General features: G+C 46.9%; 2 protein-coding genes across 9 annotated transcripts; one reads left to right on the top strand and one right to left on the bottom strand.

The window, feature by feature from the left end:
* Positions 1–1,187: 1,187 nt before the first annotated feature.
* LOC120665331 (replication factor A protein 1-like) lies at positions 1,188–7,254 on the bottom strand. Of its 8 annotated transcripts, none has more exons than XM_039944906.1 (15): positions 6,900–7,254; positions 5,526–5,588; positions 4,229–4,319; positions 3,779–3,923; positions 3,424–3,697; positions 3,248–3,344; positions 3,029–3,156; positions 2,855–2,936; positions 2,666–2,783; positions 2,428–2,579; positions 2,029–2,345; positions 1,857–1,942; positions 1,712–1,771; positions 1,541–1,622; positions 1,188–1,471 (listed from the first exon to the last, which is right to left on the bottom strand). In XM_039944906.1, the coding sequence occupies exons 1-15, from the start codon at positions 7,087–7,089 to the stop codon at positions 1,317–1,319; spliced, it is 2,040 nt and encodes a 679-aa protein (XP_039800840.1). In that variant the 5' UTR covers positions 7,090–7,254; the 3' UTR covers positions 1,188–1,316. The 8 variants fall into 8 exon arrangements, with proteins under 8 accessions (XP_039800840.1, XP_039800864.1, XP_039800849.1 ...); XM_039944930.1 differs by having other exon boundaries at positions 1,561–1,622; XM_039944915.1 differs by lacking the exon at positions 6,900–7,254 and adding an exon at positions 5,732–5,756.
* A 1,237-nt stretch (positions 7,255–8,491) lies between these two features.
* Positions 8,492–9,973, top strand: LOC120695046. The gene is made up of 2 exons (XM_039978368.1): positions 8,492–9,166; positions 9,341–9,973. Exons 1-2 carry the CDS (start codon positions 9,149–9,151, stop codon positions 9,971–9,973), a joined length of 651 nt encoding a protein of 216 aa, XP_039834302.1. The 5' UTR covers positions 8,492–9,148.
* The last annotated feature ends 6,712 nt before the right edge of the window (positions 9,974–16,685 follow it).

The following is a 16,685-nucleotide window of genomic DNA, read 5'->3' as shown; positions in this document are numbered from 1 at the left end:
CTTGCAAAACTTTCTTTTGCTGACGAGCTTCACGACGTTTTTGTAGCAGTTCATCCTTTTGCTGGTCAGATAGTTGTGCATACCGGTCTCTTTCTCGCTTCCTCTTACGTTCTTTAGCATCTGTTAATTGTTGTTGGTCACCGAATATCATGGCCCCACTATCATTGCTAATGTTGTCGTCATCTAAAAATAATAATCTGCATTTTGTTGCATAGTGTGGGATGGAATAAACATTTATAGATATAATAATTGGTCAGTATTACTTGTGATGGTGGTGCTGCTTTGGTCTTTAACGGGAGTGTGTTCCTCGTACCTGTTCGCCATCTGCAAGTGTACGTCCATGTGATTTCGGGAGAATTGAGCTTACGTAGCAATGCTTGTGTACGAGAGAGGGCGCTGCAAGCCAACCGCACATATGCGATAAGGAGAATTAATTTATATTCAAACGTTATGATTTCAGAAACTTTGTGTGTTCTTATATATATATATATAGGGATATGGATATATGGAATAGTATAGGTAAGCAGTAGTTCGTGTCATAATAGGAATAGGAGGATTGGCAGACGGATCGGAGCAGAAGAGTTAGATTAAAAAAAGCTACTGCGGCCTTCCTGACAGTGACGGTGACCTCCAACGCTCTCCCCACATGTTACTGCGGTGCTCCCTGCTCCACCTCGCCCGCGGGCAGCCCGGCCACAGCGCTCCGCCTCCCCCGCGTTGCTGGCCCGGCAGCGCGCCTTGCTTCGCCAGTCCGCCTCGCCTGAGCCGGGGGGCCAGCCACGGCGGCTCTCCTTGCTCCTCCTTCGAGCCGCCGGCGCTCCGCCTCGCAACAGCGGCTAGGCGGCCGCGCCTTGCCTGGGTGGGCGGCAGCACCCACCACGGCCAGGGTCCGTGCGCTCCTAGCCTCTCCACCCGGCGTTCGGCGGCGGCCGCCTCGAGCGCCCCGTCCACCACGCTTCGAGCCTGTCGCGCCGCTGTACCTCACGTCCACGTGACGTCCAGCCCGACAGCCCCGTTCCAAGGTGCCACCGCTGACCCCGAGCTCGCCCACGCCGGCTCCTGCATGGCCGAGCTCCGCATCACCTGCTCAGCCGCGCTGCGACTCCGTGTTCTCCCGCAGTCCTCCTCGGGCTGGGCACAGGAAACAGAGTCGGTAGGGCCCCCGCCATGGAACTTGAGTGCTATCGTGAGTCACCGGTGTAGATAGAATAATTAGAATTCAATTCCTACTAGAAAGGTAGGCGCGCTAAGCTGCGCCGTTCAAGTTGTTTTGTACATGGCTGATAGATATGAAGTCTAAGTCGCAAACATAATTGTTACATAATACAAACGTTTAGGGTAGCTAGTGGCAACTGATTGCTGAGAGCAAAAGAGGCAGTAGATTGATAGTAGGTGAAGTCCGCTGAAGTTGGATTGAGGTTCAGTCTCCAAGTTTTCTTCTCACATTTCGTTTTGTTTTTTACCGGATGTGCTGTAGAATAAAAATTGTAAGTTAGACTTGCCGTTTTTATGAAGTAGGGAAATGTAATGTGTGGTGTACTTTTCTGATGAGGGAGGTACCCAGCTTCTGTAGAAAATGCAAGGTCATCCTCTGAAGAAGTTGTCTGTTTCATTGTTGGAGACTGACAGAAGGCAAATATAGGACATATTATTGTTTGTTTGGTTATGCATAGTATAATTAAATGCACATGGTGTGGGTATAGAAATGTACCGATGTTTCCATTTGTAATCGTTGAGGTGAAGGCAGGGGGGTTGCTACCTTGCCTTCTTCCTGCGTAGATATAAATAGGAAGTTGTTATTACAGTATATTGTTATAGATACGAAAAGGAAGTTGGCAAACTGAATTTTATTTCACCTTGTTACTGTCTAGTTTGGTGGTTTCAGCAACTGGTAAGTGTCTTGTGGTGTCCTGGGTAGGTTTAGTTTGTTGTTGTCCTGTTCCTATGAAACATAATGCAACAGATTGCTATTAGGTTATGCGACCTTGAAGTTTTGCATGGATGGTGGAGCAGTTCCTTTTTGTGTACCTGAAGTAGCAGGATATATAGTTTTGGTAGTGATAACAGGGCCTGCTGTAGTGATGATATTTTTTACCTGATATGATACATTTTCTCTTTGCATTGATGAGAATGGAACACTGATTGCAAGGGTGTATTTGTGACTATAGAGACGTGTTATTTCTGGGGGGATAGAAACATTATTTCCTTCAGATATTGCTGCTAATTGGAGCACCGGGATGCCTGTAAGTTCTTGACCCATGTTTCCAAAGAATGTTATTTCAATGGTAGGTGCATTATCTTCCAAGAAGTTGTCTGGATCAGCTGCAATGAAAACAATTCGGTACCTGTTTGTTCATGAAAGAAATATTTAAATAGCAAGACAATAATTTAATTATGGAAAGTAGATTTGAGTCGAGAGGGAAATACATAGGTTCAGCTTTATTTCCAGAGCATTTGGGACATCTGTACGTTTCACCTTCTGGGAATACTCTTTTTCTGCATAATATGCAGCCTAAGTACCACCATGGTTGATTGGGTGATATTGTTCTGAGTACGACGTTAACTTGATATATGTTACCCTACATGTAGGATAAATAACAGGCAATCAGTGGTGAAGCTGTGAACCTGGTCATGTGGATCATGATTGCAGTTTGTGGGAACATACATAGAGTTCATGTGGATTGGTCAATTTTGCTAATTCTGTCACTGATGTAGTCATAATATCTGAAGAAGAAGAAGTGGCTGCACCAGTCCATGTTACTTGATGAGGAAAACCTGTAAATCTATGTAATATTACTGGAATTAGGGTAGAATTTTTATTAGAATTTGCAGGTAATAAGTTAAGTGAACTTACTTGTTTATGAGAGCTGCTGCTTCTGGGATTGCAGGATTGATATGGTATTGGCATGACATGCTTCCTTGTATTTTTAGCTGACCTGGTTTTAAAAGTATGTTATTAACTACAGAAAGAATAAAGGAATGCATAATTTGAAGAGAGGAAAAGAATATTTGGTGACGATTTATTTACCTTCACGTGATTTGGCAATGATACCAAGGAGTAGTAAAATTATAGGTTTTTCTTTACTCAGTTCAATGATTTTTTCAGCTGGGAATTCAGTTGCTTGACGGCTCCAAAGGACCACTTCAATGGATTCGCTGCATTGTATCAAAATATATAGGTAACATGAAGTAAATTAAAAAATATGTGATCCTATTTTCGTATTTGGAATAATTGCTGTAATCATACCGGCCATCGGATATGTAAAGGTGACGTATTGCTTTCTTCAGACCTTTTACATAAGCAGTTGTAGCAGGTTCAACAGAGACAATTCGACCTATTGTGTCTGGAAATTTGCTGTGTCATTTTTTTTAGTTCTATAATATTATTTAAAGCAACAGAATTTATGTTTGAATTGGAATCACCTGACATGTCAGCTGTATAGTCGATTCTGGTCCTCAGAGTATCAAATGATGCTAGAGTATATGCATATTTGGGTAATGTTGGAGGCGCAGCATTGAATTCAGTTACTCTAGTATGGCATGTGAATTTAATCATGTATGTATGGCTGACTGCTCGGTAATTGGTCCTACATGGAACGACCTGGAAGAATTCAACAAAGTACACAGTTCCTTCTTTAAGACGTGATAAGAAACGACTGATGTGTTGCTGGGGTACTTGAGCTTCGATTGCATGTCCCTGTGTATGGAAACATTTGTTAATATAATTGTAATATAAGAATGTTTGGCTGTTTTTTAGGGAGTTAAGTTTTATATGTACCTCGACATCTAGTAGCACAAAGTCCAATCGTTGTATTTGTTCTGGTTTGTCATCAAGGATAAATTCAGAAAGCCTTGTTAGTCTTGCACAGATTTTTGTTTTGTATGATCCTTGGTTGATATCCTTTAATGGAATGCAGGTCATCCTATAGGAGTTGGAAGGAAAACATTAAGGTACCATATGGTAATAGATACAAAAAGGTAAGTGATTGATACCTAATAAAAAGGAAGTACATTGATGATATACAGGGAGCAAAAAAAAGAACATTTAAATAGCCTGTTTGATTTCGGAATAGTAGGTAGTCATAGTGATAATAAGTATTATTCAAGATGACAGGAAGCTCCATATAATCATGGTAGTGTATATAATATGTTTTATCAAAAGGATATGGTGTTGTAATGTTGTTGCCAAGTGCTCGATGAATAGCATTAGAGATGCTCCAAAATTTACCTATAGACAATATTCTTTGTAGCAGTCCCAGATGTTCCATCTTCATTTTCGATTAATATCTTCAGGCCTTCTTGTGATGTGACTCTTGAAACTGCAACATATAATTGACCGTGAGAGAATACATGTCCTTTCAAGTAAATCCCAACTTTTTGCAGCGTCTGACCTTGGCATTTATTAATGGTCAGTGCATAGCATACTTTGATTGGAAATTGACGCCTTGCTAGAGTAAATGGCCATTTTGGACTGGTTCCATGTAAAACGACTCTAGGGATGCAAACATGCTCTCCAATATGGGAGCCTGTTATTATTTTTCCTTCAATCACATAGTCACCTAATTTAACAATGAGCAACCGAGTCCCATTGCATAGTCCGATTGACTGATCAATATTACATAACAGGACAACTGGAACATTAATCTTTAGGGCAAGTCTGTGCTGGGAGAAATTGTTTAATGTTATAGAATTAAGAAATTCAGGTGGATATAGAATTGGGAAGTCATCTGGTTGTTCAATTGAGTTGACTATGCTGTCGTAACTCAGATATATCTTGCTGTCTCCAGGGACCTTCTCTAACATTGTATCATTGATGACGTCAACTGTGGTATTTAATGGGCAGATCACAGCTCTTTCAGCAAGATAGTTAATACATGTAAAGTTTGTAGAGAAGTCGTGATAAATCACATCTGTTATTGCTTCAATATTATTGGCCATTGGTTGAAGTAATAATTGAGAAGGTATCTGTATCCATTTTTCATCAGTGTCATTATTGTCATCATAAGCAGGATATTTGCCTTCGCCGATATCCAACACCCATTTTGCAAATTGTGCTATTTTTTTGTTTTTCACTATCATTGAGATGTGGGTTCCGAAGTCTCATATTGATGGTCAGTTTAAAAACTGTGAAATGCTGCCACAATGAGGAGCTGATGAGAGATGCATTAATAGCATCTGTTGCATTTCCATGGTTAACTACCGGAAGAACTTGCTTAAAATCACCCCCTAGCAATATATTCATGCCTCCAAATGGTTTTTGACTATTTGTAGCTTCTTCAACAGAAAGAATATCTCTCAAGTTCGATCTAGTGCTTCAAAACAGAATCTATGTGTCATTGGGGCTTCATCCCATAATATTAGGCTTGTTTTACTGATGAGTTGAGATAAGTTTGTTCCTCGATAAATGGTACATGTGCTTGTTTCATTTATATCTATAGGAATATGAAATCTAGAGTGTGCAGTTCTTCCACCACAAAGCAAGAGAGAAGCGATTCCACAGGAAGCAACAGCAAGGACTATTTTACCTTGTGATCTTAATTTAGAAAGGATGCAATTCCAAAGGAAGGTTTTTCCAGTTCCACCAAAACCTGGAAAAGGTGACAGGGTTTAGATATAATCGTGTCTTTGTCAAGTAGTGATTATGCTTAGCGGTGAGCTCACTATATGCACGACTGATTCACAAGAACATGTGCAGAACAAAAGAAAAGGTAGAAAAATAATATTTGCTTACTTCCTAGCATGCCTCTCCACAATCTATATCAACATATATAGGCACAAACATTTAGTATGATTAGTGAGGCTCCGAACTTCAAGTAGATTGGCACAAGGCTTGTGAATTTGGTAATCTGGACATCGACGTCCCCTTTAGCAAAATCAATAGAAATCTGAAACAATGTTGGGCTGTGGCTTTTAGGACCTACAGTAATAAAAGCAAAATGAGACTACATAGTTTGTGATGCGACAGCGTCCGGCGAGGGCCCGGTCAATTACGGGGAAGGTTAATAAGAGCTGCAGCTGTGAGCTAATTTTACATGTACTACTGACTGCCTAGTCTTGACTTTATTTATCCATACAACAAGCAGGCTGCAAGACAACTCTTCTGTTTGTTACTCATATAAACAGCTCAACTATAGCAAGACAATTTTATTTTTTTTTGGGGGGGGGGGGAATAGCAAGACAAATATTAGGCAGCATGCAAACTACATGAAATCAGATAATTAGATGTACATGTAAAATTAGCTTACAACTAATTTAAATTCTAGGTTTTCTAATGCAGCTACTTTTAGCTATCAGTCCATCACATTCTGAGTGATCAAAAGAAAAAAAAAGGAGATCCATATATTTGGCAAGGCACAACATACATTCAGTGAAGAAAGTACAGTACTTAACCAGGGTCATCGATCTTTGCTATCTAACCAAGATCCAAGATCTTCTTCAGAATCTCAAGCACAGAGCAAGATTATACGACCATGAACTTTGGCCCGTTTGGCACAGTGCAAAGAAAATTCCTGCCCATTAGAGGATGGGTGATGACATCAACTACTCTGATCTAGAGCACGAACCAATGGCCAGCTCACCAGCACATGTCCACTCCACAATAATCAACAAGAAAACCAAATCAACTACTATGCGACACGTGTGATGACATCAACTACTCTGATCTAGAGCACGAACCAATGGCCAGCTCACCGGCACATGCCCGCTCCACAATAATCAACAAGAAAACCAAATCGAAATATCCAGCCATTCTAGTCATGAATCAAGAACCGGATTCGGCCCGCTAGGCATGAAAATCATGAGTCAAGAACCGGATCCGGCCATCCAGGCATACGAATAAAAAAACTATCGAACCCTAACCCGTGAGAGAAGGTCAAGGAAGAGGATGGAGACGAGATTACCGGAGAGAAGGCCGTCGCCGTCGCTAACGCCCCCGGCCGACGCCATCTCCGCGCGATGCACGCGTCCATCTGCGCGATCTCGTCCCCGATCCGCCTCCATCTCCACGCTCCCTTGCTCAGCGTGCGTGTCCCCGGTCGCGGCACTGCCATCCCCGAAGGAGAACCTCCTCCCTGCGGAGGCAAAGCGCATGGGGGCAGTCGGGCGGAGGAGGAGAGAGCATGGGAAGGGCAGCACGATGCGGATTAGCGGATGGAGCGGATGGGGAAGGGAGGAGCGACGGGGATGGAGAGGGTGTGAGGCTGCCCGCACTGGGCTCTGTTAAAGAAACGCTACTGATTTGCAGTGTGATTTTTCGGAGAAAAAGTCCGCAGCGGGCCTCTCTATCCCGCACATCCCGCACGGTAAGATTCAGTTTCATCATCCGCACGGTAAGATTCAGTTTCATCATCCGCACAGTACTCCTAGTGCGCGTCCAATGACTCTATATCTCCTCCTCGCGTCCGTCGTCCCCAACCGTCCGAGCCCCTGTCCCCCAACCCCCACGCCACGCGCGGCCCTTCCTGCCCCCCCCGCCCCCACACCCCCACCCCCTCGTCCACCTTCGATGGCCTGCCCCCGCGACTTCCGCAAGTGCAAGGCGCTGCCGCCGCGGGCTCGAGGTCGAGGAAGAGGAGCGCCGGCACCGTCTACCTTTGTGCAATCGAGGTTGCAAGCGCCGGATCCGCGCCTCCGCCGAGTTGTGTCGCCGGATCGAGTCCTGTCGCACCTGATCCGCCGTCGTCCTAGCCTCCGGCGGTTACCGTGGCCGAATCGAGGCCGGGCACCGCGCGGAGGAGCGGATCAGCGCGGGGGAGGGCCCGCCTCGGCCAGATGTGAAGTGAATCGCCGCCGCCGCCCTGTCCTTGCACCGGCGCCGGTTGTGGGTTGAGGAAGTGCGCCGCCGCCGGGAAATCGCGGCCTGCCGCGGCGGATCCACCGGCGTCCGCGCCGGATCCGGTCCAGGGAAGACCGGATCCGCGCGGGGGTGGGCCGCCTCCCGGAGCCCCAACTCGGAGCCCTCCCGTCGTAGCCCGCACGCGCGGGCGTCCGGCGCCGCAAGGCCATCCTGGGGAAGGGGAGCGTGTCGCGCCGTGGGCGGAAGCGGCGGCGGCAAAGTTCACCAGTTCGGGCGGCCACATCCGAGGAGAGCTCAACCGGGCGCTCGAGCTGGGGTCCTAGAAAACTCAGGTATCTCCCTTTGTAGCCCTGCGTTGGCCAATATGCACTATCAGCATTTGAGTATAAAGCAATGCAATTTGTTACTTGTACATATTGTTTAGCATTTGCTTTTAAGATACTATCTGCAGTGAGTAGAAAGCAATGCAATTTCAATCACCAGTTGCTGTTTGAAACTAACTGAGGATGGATGCAATTTAGTTCAGTATGATGTAGTACTTCCATTGCAATATCAAATTATTGAGGACGCTGAACTGAACTTGTTTACTGTCAACCCAAATGTTTAGTCTTATGTTATAGTTGTTCAGAATAGTGTAAGCAATTTAGTTGCAGGTCCAACACAAAGGAAACTTAACCCAAATGTCACCATGTTTACAATGAAGCAAGTATATGCCTTATGTGCAATTATGCCAGAATATGCAAGATTGAATTTAAATGATCACTGATATATGTCTTTCGACTGTGATTTCAGGATGGACCCTAACCAATCCAATGATGGGTCACAGGGAGGTTTTCCTGGTGGCAACATTCCTCCCTACCCGGGTGCCTGCAACCCGTACATGTACGTGTACCAAGCTCCTCCATCCTGGTTCCCCCAAGGTAGGCAGCTGGTTCCACCCTATGTCGCAATGGGGCAGCCAGGTAGCAGTGGGCAACAAGTGTATCCTCCGGCTGAAAACGCAGAGCCATCTTTGGAAGTAGATGAGGAGGAACCAGAGCTCTCCCCCGAGCATACAGGAAAATGAAAGAGCACAAAGAAATGCGCCAGTCGTATCAAGTTGGCCAACTTCAACCCAGAAGAAGATGAATACCTTGTGAAATCATGGCTTGAAATAAGCAATGACCCAATTACAAGTACTGGACAAAAAAAGGTCGTATGTGGGATAGAATTATGGATAGATACGACTTGAAGAGGGGAAGAAACCCATAAAGGAGTGAACGGTCTCTACAGTGCCGCTGGGACACTATCAAGAATGAAGTCGGGAAGTTTGCATCAGTCTATGCTGATGCCATTCGAGAGAATCCTAGCGGGATGTCGGATAGCGACAAGGTAATCATTTAATACATTGTCTCTGAATATAGTTTGCACACTTTGATCACTGATTGTAGTTGGTGATATATAGCTCTCTAATTGTGTAGCAGCCATGTTTCTGAATGTTGCATACCTCTGTACTTTAATAGTAGGCAAAAACATAAATATGACAAAAATTGTTTCATGTTGCAGACTACTCTTGCAGCCTCCAATTTTGCTTCTATATGGAAGCACAACTTTGCATTCATGCACTGCTGGCACATTATGAAGCATGAGCCCAAGTGGCAGGATCCAAAGCACATAACATTTGAAAAGTCAGGTGCAGCCTCTGGTGGAGGTGACAATGATGCTACAATCAACCTTGATGAGGACAACGGTAACCCAGGTGGTGCAGCCGAGGAGAGACCTCCAGGCAGGGATAGGTCGAAAGTATCCAAGAAGAAAGCAAATTCGGATGCGGGTTCAGCATCATCTTCGGAGTGGTCTGCGAGAATGGAAGATCTAACCTTGCAGAGGATTTCTTTCATGCAAGAAGAATCAGTCCGTAAGAGTGATCATTTCCAGCAGCTTGCATGTATAGATGAGAAGCGTTATGAGGAAATGAGAAGCCACAATAGATCACTGTTACAGTGTGAGCAAGAGAAGACTCGCATCATGGTTGAGAACCATGAACGGGACAAGCTAAAGGAGAAGGAAGAGGAGGAAAGGATCCTTGCGATTGATCTTAATGCCTGCCTACCGTATCAGCGGGAGTATTATCAAGTTCGTCAGGAGGAAATTGTGGCAAAGATTAAAGCTCGGCGCAGTAATACACAGGCGCCATGAAGATCCAGCAAGAGGCAACCAGCTTTCATGCATATTGCACGTGTAACCTTATTTATTTGTTGTAATCGGGACTGTTAGATGAGAGTATGTTGAGTCTGCATTTCGAACCTTATTTATTTGTTAGATGAGTGTATGTGAGAACTCCGTGTACCTTAAATGTTTTAGATTGTAATAATGTGAGAACTCTGCGGGATCGAAGCCGGCGACCAGAGGGGGGGTGAATGAGAGCCGATCAAAATTTCTTCGAAATTTAAACTGTCGGCCTATATCCCGAAAATCACCCAAGCCCTCAAGCGTTCTGACCAAAGTTTAGAATAGCTATTGAAAAGCTAAACCAACACAAAAGGCCTCGAACGAGCGAGCGAAACCACGAAGCAAGTCGGAAGCGAATCGGGAAAACTGCAGAACTGATCTGCACTGGACCGGTCTGACCGGTGCACTGGACCGGTCTGACCGGTCTCGGCTGTTCAAAAAACTGGCAGACCGGTCTGACCGGTCTTGCCTACTGGTCTGACCGGTGGCACCCAGAAAATCCCCGAAAACTTGGATTCAAACGATGAATCTCCACCAAACAACCACGAAAATCGATGAAACTTGGGGAATAGCTTCGCCCCTACTCAGTGAACATATCCCTAAAAGATCTCGTCCTAAAGATCAACAAATCTTGAGAATTTGAGGGGAGATCAAGAGGGATTGAGGTTTTCTCAAAAATTCAAGAACTCCAATTCTGAAGAGCTCGTGATTCCAGAGGGTTTAGGACGAAGCTAGGAGCACGGGAATCACTCCAAAGAGCTCTACGAACTGTCGCAATCAAGTGCATCAAAAACGAAACGAAAATCCATCACAAAAAACAAAAGAGGGACAGAATTGGATTGATTCAAAAGCCCAGAGGGCACAAGGAGGATGAGGCCTCCTTTCCCAATCAAATCCAATACAAAGTCTCACAAATCCATGGACAAATCCTACTCTAAAGAGAGGAACGGAGGGAGAGGAACATAGGGGCGGCGGCCTGGAGAACAGAGGAGTCCACGAACAGATTACAAAAGCCGCAATTAACCTAACACAAGTGAAGGGATATTTATACCCGCGGGACCGGTCAGACCGGTACGCTGGACCGGTTAGACCGGTCAGACCGGTGCCAGGGACCGGTCAGACCGGTTGGCCTGCAGCACCCCTTGTACACGATCTCATCCGACGGCCGAGGTTCTTTCTTCGGAACGAAGTCTTTTCCATGATGCCGCCGTATTGATGAAGATCCAGTCCACGGTTTTGGAGGGTCCTCGAAACCCAGGTAGGTGGCCGGTTTTGAGAAAACCGCCAAAACCTCACGTGCGGGAAGATTCCCGCATCCACGCCGTGGCCCTTGACGCCGTTCCCGCCTCGGCCTTCTGACGGCCCTAGACGCCGCCCGACGCCCGTCACCTCCTCGCCCGCAGCGAGGCCCTAGACGCCGTCGACGCCCGTCACCTCCGTCAGTCCTGAGACCGACACCCGTCACCTCCATGACTTGGCGTCTTCAACCGCCGTCCGCCTCCTTGGTTTTGTGGCGCAAACCAAGAAACCCGCCTTCCGTCGCCGCTTGCGCCCTCGATCCAGGAGTGGACGCCACAGCTGCCGCCCGGTCCGAGCTCCGGTCCCGGCTGCCCTTCACCGCCGTCCACCGCATGGTCCATCGGCCACAGCACCTCCACGGCAGCTCCCCGTCGACACTCGACGCCCGTGTACCTGCAATCCAAAGACCAAGCGCACGATCACACCGCACGGTTGACAATTCACTCATCACAAGCAGGATAGAGTACTCAACATTCCTCAATCTCCCCCTTGATGAGTGCATTGTCAACACACCACAAACGAACCAAGAGAAGTGAAACCAGAAAAGAACAAAGAAGCACAAGCAAGTGACAAAAAGCTCAGAAAGGCAGGAACAGTCACTTACTCAAGCAAAATCGATCCCCTAAGACAAGGGCAAAGGCTCGACGCAATCGAACAAAAGCCAAAACATGACTCCTCAAAGACAGAGGTAATGCTCGACGCAGTCATGCAAGAAGCAGAGGGAAAACGTGGAAAACCAGAAGCCAAAACCAAAGCAGAAACTCCCCAAGCAAAGTTTTTCCCTCTCACAAGTGCAACTCACCCAAAATGATGCACTCTCAAAACCTTGTGCACAACAGGTTTTTCAAAAATCAAACAAGTCTCCCCCCTTGTTCGATCACTTCTCTCAAAATTCTCCCCCTTGTTGGCACATGCACACATCAAGCCTAAAAAGACCTAAAGCTCCCCCGAAGCTGAAACTCCCCCTGAACAGATGCTATGCAATGAATGCAATGCAGGAGGTGTAAGTGAAAGCATTCAGGGATACAAGGATATGAGCAACATCTAGTCACAAGCACGTGTGCATCCATAAACAAGACCTGCATCTAGCTCAACAGGATATATCATATCAGTCTAGAGCTAGGCAAGTTCAGTTTAGGAGAAATAAAAGCTTCACCCATGATCTAGCACTAACAAGTAGGGAATGAAAACCAGTGCTACTCAAACTCATACAGGTGAGCCAAACCAACCAAAACAAGTTGCCAACATCCATTTTTCAATTAAATTTATAGCAATCAATTCTTAATGCCAGGGGTTGAAAGCTTGTCATGCTCTACTTAGCAACGAGACCAAGCCTATGTCAAAGATAATCAGAAGCTTAAAGCACTCGTTTCAGTCATGCACAGCCTTGCCCGGGTTCTCACAAGTGCAAAGTGAGCCGTCCCGAAAGCTCGATCAGTGCGACAAGCAATCCCACCTGGATTTTTCAATCCATTTCAAGAATAGCTCAAGCAATTTTATCAGATTTAAATCATTTCAAGTATGAATTGCTGAACGAAAAGCCACACTAGCATGAATAAGATAGCAAAGCATATCAACACGCCCTAACATGCTAGTAGTCAAGACAGGGTGATCATGTTTTCAGTTTTTCAAATCAAAATAGATTAACTCAGATGATGTCATATACACAGTGGAGCAAGCTATACATGATCAAATTTATCAACTCACACTAGCAGGTACTAGAAGATCATAGCAGTGTATACAAGAATGCTAGTGCAAGTGAGACAATGCAAAATACAAACATGTACAATGCATATGCACAATGCAACTACCAAGCTAAAACTAAGAGAAAGACAAAGACAAGCCAAAAGCTAAGCAAATGAAGCACTCAGCAAATACATAGGCTCAAAGACACACAGGACTAGACCAAATGGATCCAACTGAGTCCCATGGAAAAGGCAACAATCAGAAAACCACAAGTCCATCATGAGAGGAAAACGTACAAGCCGAACGCTCACATACCTCGATGAAGATCCCGCTGGACCTAGAGCATAGCAAGCTTGAGGTCACCTCCCCTGCGTCCTCAGCGGGTCCACCTTCTGCTCGAACAGGTTCGTGTAGAGGTGAACGATCGAAGTGGAAGTAGTGGTACTGGATCGTCCTCCTGAGCTGAGGTAGTCGAAGCAGAAGGGGCCGGAGCCTGCAGCCGGTGCAGTAACTCCGGATCATCATCGGCACCTGAGGTAGAGCTCCCCCTCAACAAGTGATACCTAGCACAAGAGAAGCTAGGACACAAGAAGATAGCAAACACCAAAGATCCAGAGCAAGACTCAAGCAAATGGTTAGGTGTTAGTCAAGCCACATGCAAGGGTATACCAAAAGACACTCTAGAACATATCAAGACAAAAGATATCCCTAGAATAATCTAAAGGCACTCAACAACATGAACCAAGGCAGCATGACTATATGAAGAAGATACTTGAGCTAGCAACCAGACCTAAGGAGCAAAAGCTACACAAGCATGAGGGGACTGGACAAAGCACACACCCTGAGCTAGCAAGAGTCAAGACAAGATGAAAACCACAAAAACTAGCATACAGAGTGGCTACTCCACCATAGCATAAGTACAGACCTAGCAAGCAAAGCAAGTAGAGATGTAGAATCTACAACAAGTCACATGCAGAAAATGTACAAAGAACTCAAAAGACAAACTCAAATGTACAGAGGATACAACAGCTACCATGGGCTATCCATCAGCCTTGGAGAACCATCAAGTCTTGATCAAACCTGCATAAGACCAAGATCCATGGTGCACTTGTTCTCCAGGCCTCCAACCTGCATCACCATCGAGACAAAGGAGGAGCAAACTTCTCGACACTGGGGTTAGCAAAGTGAGAAGCAAACCAGTGACGAGCCATTTGCTCTACAGAAGGGTAAGCAAAGTCAGGTAAAGCGTATCCACTGTCCCGTCTACCATGTGACTGACGAGCACTACCGCGAGGAAGACGTGGAGCCTCAAAACCTCCTCCAAAGCCTCGGTCCTGTGGTCCATAGCCGTACTGAAAATGACCAGGAGCACGACCGGCAAAGCGACCACCCACTGGAGCACGGTAACCACCACTGTCTTCCTGACCTCCACCTACACGGCGTGCCCTAGCATCTCGCCTGCCACCACGCCGAGAAGGACCATGCACCCGAGCAGAGTACATGTCCGCGTTCCGTCTCTCCTGCTCTCGCCTCACAGCCCGCTTCCTCCTGAAGCAAAACTCCTCCAGGTGACCTTCCCTGTCACAGAACTCGCAGTGGTACCTCACCTCACGCTTGGGAGGTGGAGGCCTAGCCTGCGGACGGGGACAAGCAGCCCTCTTCTTCTGGGCAACCTGGGTTGTGGCAGCAGGGAGCGTGTCGAGGGGGTTCCTCAACGCATTGGGCTTTGGAACCCAAACCTGCTTCTGCGGAGGTGCTTTTGGTGGTTCTTTAAGCACACCATCCGCGGGGTCAACAAGCGAAGGCTGTGTGCTCGTGCTAGCAGTGTTTCCAGCAGTCTTGCCAATCTTACCATACAACCTGTCAAAGTCTGACTTCGTGTATTTGTAACCGACCCCAAACCCATCACCACGCTTGAACTGCTTAATCATCATGCCCAACTGCGGCTCACTGCTAGAAACCCAACTCAGAATCGCCCTAAGATAGGTATTCTCATTCTCTAAGTTGGCTTTCTCTACCGCAAGACTATCTAGATCAGCAATCAAACCAGGGCAAACAGAGCAGTCAATAGGTGGGCTAGACTCTACGACCTTAGTCTTTCCAAAAGACTTGATCAAAGCGTTCTTCTCCTCTAGCTCCAACCTAAGCGTGGGACAAAGCTTACAAGCGCCAAGCAAAGTAGGCCTAGATCTAAGCTCCTCTAATTCACAAACAACAGTAGCAAACTTGGACTGTAAAGAAGCTAGATCAGACTTGAAGATAGGACACTCATCGCATTCAAGCACATCACTAACAATGGGAGCGTCCTTGACAAGTTCAAGCTCATGCTTGGCCTTGGCTAGCTCGTGAGACACGTCAGAAAGCGAAGTCTTAGCAACATCTAAGTTCGCGACGTTCTCATCATGCTTGGCACGGAGAGCAACAAGATCATTCATGTGAGATATGCAGCCAGCGCACTCATCCTCACTAGATTTCTCCCTAGCACAAGCCAGTTCAGCCCTAAGCTTTCTACGCTCTCTAGCTGCTTCCTTAAGCAGCCTCTTCTGGTTGTCGAGAGCGGCGTACAACTCCCTAACCTCTGTATCAAGCAGGTCGATCATGGAGTTTACCTCTGAATCGCTCTCGGATCCAGGAGAAGAGCCGGAGTGCGTCGGTGTAGCATGTCCACCCGAAGACGCACGAGCACCATCGGCTTCGCCCACCATGGTGCAAAAGCTCTTGCGCCGACCGGCCGCCAAGCAAAGGCCGATGAAACCGGTGGCTTCCTTGTCCCGCTTCTTCTTCTTCTTGTCGTCGTCGTCAGAGGTCGGTGAAGAAGAGCGGTCGGTGTCGGAGCTTTTGTCGAGGTCGCTGAGCTGCGCCAGGAAGGCCTTCTCCCGCTTCTTGGCCTTGTACTGGAAGCGCTTCTTGAGCGACTCCTTGTCGAAGCGTCCTCCCCGGTCACGACTGCGGTGCTTGTGGCGCCGACGCTCCTTGTTGGAGCCTCCCTCGTCACGGTCGCGGTGGCGGTAGTAGTCGAAGGAGTTGTTCTGGCCACCGCCGGACTTCTTGGGGCAATCGGCGATGAAGTGGTTCAGATCGCCGCAGTTGTAGCACCCGAGGTTCTTCTTCCTCTACCTGTTGTGGTAGACGCGCTGGAACTTGCTGATGAGGAGGCACAAGTCGTCGTCGCCCAGCGTCTCCATCTGCTCATCTGAAACAAAAGGCAAAGAGGCAAGAGAAAAGTCAAGAGCAGAGTTAGCGTTAGAGCTCGATCCACCACCTGGGCCAGTCACAAGAGCGACGCTCTTGGAAGGAAGGGCACCATTGAGCTTGGCTCGTGTCTGGTTATCCACCTCCGTGGTCTTGAGCTTGCTGAAAAGCTCGTTCACCGTCAGAGTCTCATAGCCAGCAGACTCAATAATGGTGTTCACCTTGAGATCCCACACAGAGCGATCAAGTGCGTAAAGCAACTTAAGGGCCTTCTCATGCTCTGTGTACTCAAGGGCACCAGCAGATCTGTTCGCATTGACTTTGTTTACAATCGACTGAAAACGACTGAACATCAAGTCAATGCTCTCACCCGACTCCTGTGTGAAGTTCTCGTACTCACGCCGGTGAATCTCGAACAGTCTGGCCTTCACCTGAGGTGTACCCTCATGGTAGTTCTCAAGACATGTCCAAATTTTGTGGGCTTCCTGAAAACCCTGGACGC

The sequence above is a fragment of the Panicum virgatum genome, chromosome 2K (genome assembly GCF_016808335.1).
Source record: "Panicum virgatum strain AP13 chromosome 2K, P.virgatum_v5, whole genome shotgun sequence".
Taxonomy (NCBI): domain Eukaryota; kingdom Viridiplantae; phylum Streptophyta; class Magnoliopsida; order Poales; family Poaceae; genus Panicum; species Panicum virgatum.
The sequence above is the reverse complement of the archived record's forward strand: the minus strand, read 5'-3'. Positions and strand labels throughout refer to the sequence as shown.